The sequence below is a fragment of the Lipotes vexillifer genome, unplaced genomic scaffold (genome assembly GCF_000442215.2).
Source record: "Lipotes vexillifer unplaced genomic scaffold, Lipotes_vexillifer_v1.1 scaffold387, whole genome shotgun sequence".
Classification (NCBI taxonomy): Eukaryota; Metazoa; Chordata; class Mammalia; order Artiodactyla; family Lipotidae; genus Lipotes; species Lipotes vexillifer.
This window is the reverse complement of record NW_006795399.1, coordinates 3,450,866-3,461,783: the sequence shown is the minus strand read 5'-3', so window position 1 is coordinate 3,461,783 and position 10,918 is coordinate 3,450,866. Positions and strand designations below refer to the sequence as shown.

The following is a 10,918-nucleotide window of genomic DNA, read 5'->3' as shown; positions in this document are numbered from 1 at the left end:
CAAAAAAAAAAAAAAAAAAAACTGTCAATATTATAAGTACTAATCTTCTGAATGTTATCTTTGTTACAAGTTTTTTTTTCCAAATTTAATTGTTTTCCGTTGACTTTATGATCCTCAAACTTCAGCTGTGCATCAGAATCACTTATTAAACCTAGGTTACTGGGCACCACAGCAAGAATTTCTGATTCAGCAAGTCTAGGGTGAGAGGCAAGAATTTGTATTTCTAACAAGTTCCCAGATGCTGCTCCTGCTTCTGCTGCTGATCCGGGGACCATACTTTGGGAATCACTAGTTTTTGCCATACGAAAGTTTAAAATTTGTGTATAGTTAAATATGTCTGCTTTTTTACTTTCAGCTTTTGCATTTCTTGTCTTAATTTAAAAGGTCTTCCCAGTCCCTATATTGTACATATGGTCCCCAAGATGTATTTCATTGTTTTACATTTAAATGTATAATAACCAGGAATTTATTTTTGTATATGACATAAGATAGGGGTTCTATTGTATTTCCTTCAAAATGTTCACCAGTTATCCTAGCACCAAATTATTAAATAATCCATCCTTTTCCCACTGAATTGAAATGCCACCTTTGTCATGTAGTAAACGCTGGAATCTTTTTCTGTATCCTTTATTCTCTTCCAGTGATCATTGTGTCTGTTCCTATTTCAATAATGTATTGATTTGATTACAGTGGCTTTCATAGTATGTTCTAATATTTGATAAGACAAAACCTTCTCCACTCTTTCATACTTTTCTTTGCTATGTTTTGGCATTTATTCTTCTGTATAAGTTTATGATCATTTTATCTAATTTTTAAAAATCTGTGAGGGAGGATTTTAATTAGAATTACATTAGATCTATATATTAAAGAGGATTGACTTTTCAAAAGTACTAAGTCTTTTCACCTAAAATATGGTATTTCTTTTCATGTTCTCAAAGTTTTATATCCTTCAATAAGATCTTAGTTTTATTTATGTAGGTCTTATGTTTTTCTTGTTAAATATACTTCTAAGTGTTCTGTAATTTTTATAAGCATTTCTAGCTGCTTATTGATACACTGAGAAGTTACTAATTTATCTTCATCTATCTTGTATACTGCTCACTTACAAATCCTCTTATTACTACTAGTTTTTTTTTTTTTTTTACTTAAATCTCTTAGGTTTTCTAGGTATACAGTGATACAGTATATCATTGATGCAAAATAATAGTTCTCTCCTCCTTTTCAATTTTATGCCAACTGTTTTCTTATCCAATTGTATTTATTTGACCCCACTACCTAATAGGTTACTATAATTGCAATGGTTTTAATATTTCTCTGTTTGGGTTAAGGTTTGCAGATAGTTTTTGGTAATAGCCTTTAATATATGTAAGTAGTTTCTTTCTAGTCTCTATTTTACTTTGTGGGTTTTTTTTTTCTTTTCTTTTTTTTTTACGGTACACGGGCCTCTCACTGTTGTGGCTTCTCCCATTGCGGAGCACAGGCTCCGGACACGCAGGCTCAGCGGCCATGGCTCACGGGCCCAGCCGCTCTGCAGCATGTGGAATATTCCCGGGCCGGGGCACGAACCCGTGTCCCCTGCATCGGCAGGCGGACTCTCAACCACTGCGCCACCAGGGAAGCCCTGTGGTATTTTTTAAAATTTATTTTCTGGTCGCACCTCGAGGCTTGTGTGATCTTAGCTACCCGATCAGGGATTGAACCCCGGGCCGCAGCAGTGAAAGCACTGAGTCATAACCACTGGACCTCCAGGGAATTCCCTACTTTGTGATTTTTTTAAAAAGTAAATGGCTGCTGAATTTTCTAAAATGTCTTTTCAGCATCTAATATTACACTATGGCTTTTTTTCTTCAATTTTGACTTATGTTTGTAGAGCTTCTGATCTTGAACAATCCTTATATGTGTGGAATAAACCTACTTGTCTATCAAGATGCATTTCTAGCTTCTCACTGCTTTTTTAAATTTTAAAATTCAGATATAATTTACAGATGATAAAATTCATCCTCTTAAAGTGTACAAGTCAGTATTTTTTAGTATATTTATAGAATTATGCAACTGTCCCCGTTATCTAATTCCAGAACACTTTCATCACCTCAGAAAGAAACTGTGCACCCATTAGTATTTATTCCCCATTTGCCCTTACCCCTAGCCCGTGGCAATGACCAATATACTTTCTACGTCTATAAGTTTGCCTCTCCTGAACATTGCATATAAATGGAAGCATACAGTATATGTCTTTTGTGTCTGGCTTCTTTCACTTAGCATGTTTTCAAAGTTTACTCATGTGTAGCATGTGTCAGTACTTCATTCTTTTTTATGACTGAATCACATTCCATTTCATGGATATGCCACATTTTGTTATCCAGTTAACAGTTGATGGCCATTTGAGTTGTTTCCACCTTTTGGCTGTTATGAATAATGCCGCTCTGAACTACTGTGCACAGTTTTGTGTGGACATATGTTTTCATTTCTCCAGGGTATATACCTAGGAGCGAAATTGCTGGGTTACATAGTAACTCTATGTTTAACTTTTTGAGGAACTGCTAAACTGTTTTCCAAAGCCCCTGTACCATTTTACATCCCCATGTGCAGTGTATAACATTTGTTATTGTGTCCTTTTTTAATTATAGCCATCCTGGTGGGTATGAAGTGGTATCTCATTGTGGCTTTGATTTGCATTTCCCTAGTGACTAATGTTGTTGAACCTGTTTCATATGCATGTTGGCCATTTGTGTATCTTCTTAGAGAAATATCTATTCAAATTTGTAGCCCAGTTTAAAATGGGATTACTTGAAGTGTAAGAGTTGTTAATATTTTTTAAACAGTTTATTCTTAATATTTACAGTTTCTGAGGGGGGGCACACTCCAACTTTATGTGGGTTTTGCTGAACATTATCAGATCATTAGGCAAAATAATAGTCTCTAGGCAATTAACATTGTTGTTTGTTTATTTTCGCTTGCATTAGAGAGTAACTCAGACATCTCCTCTACAAGTACCTAACCTGTCTTGGATGCACCACCAGTCATACCTCATGCAGCCTTCAGTGAGTGTTCAGAAGTGGGCAAAAGCCAAAGAGGCAATTTGATGTAAAGAAAAACAGTGGGATTTGATGAAATGAGATAAGGGTGTGAGTTCTGGCTCAGTCTCCTGTGTAACTCAGGTGTTTGACCTTAAATTCTGTAAGTTTGCTATTCTTAGACAAGGATCCCTCCAGATTGATGGGCAGTGCCTGTTCCTGCTTCATAGCTGGGTCGTTGCTCACCTATCATTTCCCAGGATTTTTAAATGTCTGTCTTCAGTGGTTCTGGTAGCCATGAATCACCGCTTCAGGCAGCCTCATAGGATGCTGCCAACTAACCCTGTCCTTTGTTGCTGCTTCTAGGGTTCAGTTCTGACACCAGGAATGGATCATCCTATTTCTCTCCAGCCTGCCTCCATGATGGGACCTCTTACCCAGCAACTGGGCCACCTCTCGCTCAGCAGCACGGGCACAGTAAAGCAGGATGTTTTTTTTATTATAAACTCCTACCAAGCAAAGAATACCTATGTAACACTCTTAGGTTTAAATACTCTTGAATAAGGATGGGAATCACTTCAGTGTCATCGAGGGCACACTCAGAAAAGGCGATAAACTAAAAAGATAATAATCCGTGAGCTAGGAATACAGCCATTCTGCTGTTTAGCTCATTCATTTAACTGATTCTTACTCATGCAACTAAATAAATGGTGTTTCTACCTACATATTAGTTTATCTAGTTCATACACTTTCCTAGAAGTCCTTATCAAAGTAGTAACAGGAAGAACGGGTGAAGCTCATTAGTTTTCTTGTAGGTCGGATGCATTCTGATTTGTTCAGGAGGGCTTAAAGCAGAGAAGGCAGTGCGTTGAGAAAAAGCAGAAGACAGGAAAGAGGAGGAAAAGGTAGTCATGTACGTAGAAGCCTCTCTAAGCCAGTGTACTTTAGAGTCACCTGAAGTGCTTTTAAAAAGCACAATTAGGACAATTAAATTAGAATCTCTGGGGACGGAACAATAGGCACTTGTATTTTTTACAGCTCCCCAGGTGCTTTAAATGTAGCCAAGAATCACTGCTCTAAGCCTATTGATGTATCTCATTCCAGTATATGCCAACAGCTGCAGCTATGCAAGGAGCGTACATCTCCCAGTACACCCCTGTGCCTTCTTCCAGTGTTTCAGTTGAGGTAAGAGCTTTATAATCTCTTTGGATTGAAGATTGGAAAATGAACAGAGGCAGATTTTCCCCTGATCAAAATCTTCCTCTCACAGTGATGCTGATTCTGTGTTCACAAATAGCTGGTAGGGATGTGAAGAATGTAGGAAGGAAAGACTTAGTTTGTATCTTTGAATGAGGCCCTTCCTCTCATTTGGCAGGCGGTAGTTAATCCCAGGATGCTGGCTTGTATTGACTAGTGTGTCCTGGGAAGAGGATGGGTTGCTCTAAACGTTGGGGAAGTGATGCTCTGAGTGTGTGTGCGCGCGCGCGTGTGTGTATGTGTGTGTATGTATGTGCACTCACACAGGTGTGTGGGAATGGGTTGGTTGGGGAGGACATGCAACTTAGCTAGGCTGCTTCAGTGGGAGGTGAGGAAAGGATGCACAAGGTGACTCTCCTGCCTTGGCTGTGGTACAGGAGAGCGGCAGCCAGCAAAATCAAGTGACGGTGGATGCTCCCTCAGACCATGGGGTCTATTCTTTCCAGTTCAACAAGTAACAGTGGTAAGAATCACATACTGAGGGGCGGGGTGGGCTGAGCAGCCTGAAATCAGATTCTCATGTTTGTCATTCGCCCTCCCTACCCTCTCTGGCTTATGCCTCCTTTAGGATTTCCCTCCCCATCTTTGTTGAGTATATAAATGAACTCTTGGAGATGCTGATGCTCCAGACTCCAGAGGGCTGACCAGGAATACAGCCCCTCTGTGGGCCCAGCTGAGGACTAACACTTGGTCATCGGTTTTCACAGGCCTGGGCCTGGAAAAAGAAGTCTCTGCACTGCTGCCCTCTGCTCTTCCTCCACTCCTGGTGGAGCCTGGAGGAACTGTCACTTTTTGTGTGTGCTACAGTCGAGGAGACCAAAAAGACTTCTTTTATTTTGTGAAGAAAGTTTTATGTTTTGTTTTAAACCGCAGTATACTCTTCCCCTACCCCAAAGAGACACGGTGCCTGGAGCTTGTTCTCATCTTTATGAAAAACAGTTTTTGATGTGTTGGACTTATTTGGAAAGGCTTTTGAAACAAATTATTTTCTTAAAAGAAAAGAAAAAGGTGTGGTGCTAGAACACTGATGGAGTCCTACTGTGGGCCCTACTTACTGAGTTTAGTTATGGACCTTTTGGTGGGGGTGTAAGAAAACATGCAGACTTTTAAAGTTTTGTTTTATAAAAGCTCTTAGATCACACATCCCGTCGCTTCTTCACATACATTTTATGCCTTCTTCCTCTCATCCAGAGTGTTCTTTTTCTCCTTTCCATACAGCAGAACCTGCCTACTTTGCCTCTTTAAGTTTTTAATTTTGTGAATTTCTTTTTTGAATGAAATTTCATATGGAATTTTGGGGGGCTGGGCAAGGAACAAGGTAGAACACTAAGCAGGCAGTGGAAGTGGCTTTTCCTCCCTCTGACCTGCCGCATCCTAGGAGGAAAGACTAGACTTTGCCCTCCGGAAGCAGAGATGTGACCTAGGCTCACTAAGGAGACAATCCCACAGCCTTAGGAAGCCATCCTTGATCCAAATTTGGATGAAGGCTAGGTTTTCCCTGGCGATTTCCAGAGGAGTGGACCTACTGACTTCTGACTCTTCTCACTGCCGAGGCCCACACCACACCCTCTGAGAAAATGTCTTCCCCTGTTACAGCTTCTCAGGAATACCTGCTTTTCTGCTTCCTAGAGGATCTTTTCTGCCCTGGGTCTCAGGGCCGCTCTCTTCCCTATCTCACATCGTTGCTGTGCTCAGGGCCTTTGCATTTGTGACCTTGCTGAATCCATTTAGGTTCCTTCCCCACCACGGACAATCAGCTGCTTTACCTCTAGACCAGCGATTCTCAAAGAGGTGGTTTTGTCGCCTAGAGGCCATTTGGCAATCTCTGGAGACATTTTTGGTTGTCGCGCCTGGGGGTGGGGCTGTGTGCTACTGGCAGCTAGTGGCTGGAGACCAGGGATTCTGCTAAACACCCTGCAGGGCACAGCAGAGCCCCAACTCCCCCAGCAGAGAATTGTCTGGCTCAAAATGTCAGTAGTACCAAGGTTAGGAAACCTTGATGTAGACAGTGTCATCCCTGCCTCCTGTACCAGAGAACTTGGTAAATTCCCATCCCCACTCTAGACACACAGTGCCTTTTGACACTGAGGCAGCTAGTTGAGAGGGACAGAACTGAGGTTCTTGAATTTTCCCCAGGCTTTGACCTTTGGCACATCTGTGTACAGCAAGAGCTGTCCTTGAAAGGCTTGTGCCATGTGCACACACACATTCAGAGGGATAGAGGTGGGGACTGTTCTGTGTGTGTGTGCCATGAAGGGGCGAGAAAGGACAAAGCTCTTTGTAACTGTCCAGGGCAACCTTCCCTAGTGTGTTTGGGCCCCTTTTCCAGGGAATCAGGACATCAAAAATAATCTTCCTGCTTGTGGAAGGACAGCAGGGAGCTGGGATAGAAAAGGGCCATAAACCCCATCTCACTATTTACAAGGTCAGGAGTCCTTCAAAAAAAGGCTATAATTTGCTCTTCAACTCCATCACCTTCTGCAAGACCTGACTATGCACACGGAGACAGATAGGACCTTTGTCCATCTTCTAGGAAATAAGATCCTGCACCTGTCTCTTCCCAGTCACTCCCTTCTGCACTGAAAGGAGAGTTCTGCTCCCCTTCACTTCAAGGTCAGGTGCCTTTCCACCAATCAGACAGAAAGCCAAATGATGGAGAATGGAGAAACAGGTGTTCAGTAGGCTGGCTGTAGGGAGAGGAAGGAGATGCTACTGGGCGGGAAGAAGCTGTATTATCAGTTGTACCTAGAGCTTGGGCCTAGCTTTCCCTCCCCTCCACCCATCCCAGAGTTGAGAGTCCTAATGCTCCCTACCCATAGAGTGTCCTTTTGTACATCCTGGGGTTAAGGGAGTAGGGGTAGGGGACAATAGGTAGGATGTAAAGCATAAAGGATAAAATTGCCACTATTCATTTTCTCACGGGTACTTCCAACCTCAGGAAGGGTTTATCTGATGTAAAACAGCCCCAAACCCAGTAACTTTATAGAAGGTTTTGCCTGGGCAGGTATCTCTTGTTTCTGAGTCTCTACTCCTTAGTCAAGGAAAATACACCATATATTTCTTGTCAGTGGCCTTGAGGAAAAGGAGAAAAATCTAGAATCCTGTTCATTTAATTAATAGTAGTTTAGGGGAGCCTTGCTTTGCTAGGAGGCTTAGTGAAATGAGGGCCTTTCATGTGTAGAAACTTGATGTCACTGCTGCCCTCTGCCTCCCAGAATTCCTGGTTCTGTCTACTTTCTCTGTATTTAAATGTTTAAATGGCTGTAATTTTGCTTTGTTCTGTTCTAAAATTCTGAAGTTACCTTTTGTGTGTTCTCATGTGAATCTGCTTAATGGATTTTATTAATGGGTGTTTCTGGTTTGGGCAGGTTTGGGCATGGGAAGTGACGGAGAGCCTCAAGTTATTTTTGTAATGGTTAATGGCATCGTGGAATTTTGTTTGGGCCTTTTTGGGTTACACTCATGATACTTTTTGCCTAATTGTTAGTTCATTTCTAACAGTTCATAACAGGGGTGAGTGATTGGAAAAAGGAGACAAGGAATGAGGGATACTTTTTCTCCCATGACATAGCCCCATTGGTGGCAGTGGTGGCAGAATTGTAGGGAGAGCCTTCAAGCTCACAGCCTAGGGCTGGGCTCTTTAAACACTATGCTAGTGTTTTCTGAATCCTGTATTCATGGAGCCAGGTCATAACTCTCTCTGTACTTCATATCTCACCCCCACTCATTACAGATGCTCATAACATTCTTAAAATATTTTAGTACTTTGTATTTTTTTCTTTTCAGTCAAATAGAACATACTAGATCCCTTTCTCAGATGATACAATCCTTTACTAGCCTCAGAGCCTGCCCATCCCATCTCATGCGGTGTTGTTACTGCTCCTCTCTCGCTCTGAGATGATACTCAGCCCCGAGGCTGATTAGAGTTTTTGGAGGAGGGTGTGGGTCGAGGTTAGGGAAGATGTGGGAATGATGATGGGGAGAGATGTTATTTTTAAAGTGTGTTTTTAACCAAAGGATTTGAAGAGTTGCCTAGACTAGGAAGCCTGGTGACTCTGAAGAGGTAATAAATAGCCCTTGTCAGTAATAGCTGGGGGTAGTAGGGGGACATTACTTGCACTCAGTGTGAGGACTGTGCTGCTCTACTGACCATCCCTGGATTGGGCCACCTCAGCCCAGTTCCATTCTTCTTTCCTAACTTACTGATCAGTGAGCTCATTCAGCCCCTTGGTGCCTGCCTGCATTGCTTATTCCCTGCTGCTTCGGTGTCTACCGTTTGGGGACCTACATGTGGGTTGTTACTTTGCTTCACAAAGGTGAGGTGAGAGGCCTTGCTGGAATGGAATGTTGCAGGGATCCCCACGGAATCATCTTCTAGGGGAAAAAAAAAATCGTTGCTGTTCTCTTATGCACGTTCTCTTAGGGCAATAAACTTGGGTCAGTGATCAGATCTAAACTTATCCTCAGGCTCTGCTAGACCAGCTTCATTCAGAGAAGAGGGTGGGTATTATGAAAGCTAGTCTGTAAGGGTTAGGTATTAAACCTTGGGCCTTGTCACACTGATCCTTCCTGATTCCCTCTTAAACCAACTCCATTTCTATGCTACCTGTATTTTAGGTCTTTCCAAGCATTAGCAGATCCCTCGTTTACTCAGCTTTTACTCCTTCCTTTCGTAGGAGGGTCTTCCTTCAACAGCTGAGATGGGCCTGAGAGCTCTATCACCCTTCTCGTCTTTGCTGAATTCTGCTGCACCTCCCTAGGGGTGGTCCCCACATGACTGTAGTAATGAGAAAGCTAGGTGCCCTCTCACCCCAGTTACCACTGCTCCTTCTCCCTGGCATGTCCACGTCTGTTCTGAATGAACCTTCATTCTCCAGGTGTATCCCAGAACTTTCTTGTCTTTGTTAAAGACCTACCTCACAGTTTCACAATTCAGCACGGGCACCTGGTTCACTTCTTGCCTTCCTTTACTCTGTCCTTGCCTTCATGAGGGTTAGGAAGATGGAGGCTACAAAGGTCTCATGACCAACTGCAAAATCTCTTGGTTATTTCTGTTTCTGGAATGTTTTCTTTGAGGTTTTTACCTCCTTCATCATCACCCTAGAATAGTGTGAACTCTTCAGTTAGGTCTTGCTGTGGTATGCCAGGAGGATGGGCTGAGTAATGACTGCTTAGAATATTAATTAATGCTTGGGAGCCACCCCCAGGAACACCAACATGGCAGCAGAGCTCAGAACTTGAGAGGATAAGAGTTTGCCAGTGGCTGCCATTAGCTGAGAAGGTCAACATGCACCAGAGAGGGCATCTGGGATCTTTATAGGGCTGAAAGCAGAGATGTTCCTTCTCCACCTATTCCAGTTAGTTTAGAGGGTCACCAAAACAAAACTTCCAGCCTGGAGTGTGATAAGCTTTCCTAGCCTGAGTAAAGAAAAGTTCTTGCCCCATTACTGGTGTCCACGTCCCCCAACACACACATTTTTTTTCGGGTGGCAAGTGCTCTCTAGCATGCACTTATCACCTTGGACAGGAAATAAGTTTAATTTATACTCAAAACACATTTTGTACATTTTTTCTTTATCCAGAGGTTTCCAGTTTTATACTCTTGCCACGTCTGTGCCAATGCTACCCATTCTTCTGACTCTTGGTATTCACTTGTTCCTTCCCTACAATTGGGTAGAACTTTGTCTTATTTCAACTTTTGAAATAAAACACAAAAGTCTACCTCGTGGTGTCTTATCCATGATTGGAAGCTGGGAAGGTGGTGATGAGCACATGTATTTGCTATAATGGGAACACAGGTGGCAGCTTAGGAAGCCGAGGCCATGTCTCACAAGGCAGGAACTAGGGACACTTGAATCCTTTGTTGTAGCACCTCAGCCAGGGGCACCTGTTCCACCCACATAAGCACAAATTCTGTTTTGGATGCCTCTTGCACAGGAAGGGCCAAGCCTGGAGGTTCAGAGATGATAAACTTTGAAGTTTAGAGGCATATTTCTCCCCAGCCTGTGGTCTCCTACATCAAACCAGTCGTACTCACCCTAACACCCAGCCTTCACCTTTAGGCAAGTATGAAAACCTATGTTGAAGGAAGATAAATACAGACTCTTTTGAATCTCTATCAAATGTGGTTTTTATTCAACTGACAAGCACTTTTCTACAGCTGCACTTGTGGAACATCACATGGCAAAAACAGGAGTTTTTTTCTCTAGACTTTTTTTTCCTTTTTTTACCTTATTAAAAATGAGATTGGTCCTAAAAATATAGAAAGAAATAAATTTAAATTCACAAAAAACTGTACATTATCAAAAAGTCACTAAAACACCACATTTGGTTATATAAAAAGTCAAGTCCCTTTTGTTGTAAAAGGAACATGGAAATTTGTTGGTGTTGGTGTGGTTTCTTCCTGTTACCAGACTGATAGGGGAGGGGAAACAAAGGGGTAGGGGTGGGTTTTATTTACTTTTTTAACTTGCCTTCCCTACCAAATACTCTTATTTGTCAAAAAGAGAAAATCCACCTAGCTCAAGGGGCAGTGAAGATGAGGAAAGAAAAGTGAGAAACGGCCCCTTTGGTCATGCCCTCCCCCCTCCCCCCATCAACCCTCACTTCAGATTGAGGCTAGGACTCCACCCACCCCACCTTAAGAG

General features: G+C 42.4%; 1 protein-coding gene across 1 annotated transcript in view; it reads left to right on the top strand.

The window, feature by feature from the left end:
• Nucleotides 1-5,166, top strand: part of RBMS2 (RNA binding motif single stranded interacting protein 2) — a 56,113-nt gene extending 50,947 nt beyond the window's left edge. The window contains exons 10-14 of the mRNA XM_007467705.1: nucleotides 2,964-3,041; nucleotides 3,381-3,491; nucleotides 4,119-4,199; nucleotides 4,649-4,734; nucleotides 4,840-5,166. Coding sequence (XP_007467767.1) covers nucleotides 2,964-3,041; nucleotides 3,381-3,491; nucleotides 4,119-4,199; nucleotides 4,649-4,729 — 351 coding nt within the window. The 3' untranslated portion in view covers nucleotides 4,730-4,734; nucleotides 4,840-5,166. The remainder of the gene's footprint in view (nucleotides 1-2,963; nucleotides 3,042-3,380; nucleotides 3,492-4,118; nucleotides 4,200-4,648; nucleotides 4,735-4,839) is intronic.
• The last annotated feature ends 5,752 nt before the right edge of the window (nucleotides 5,167-10,918 follow it).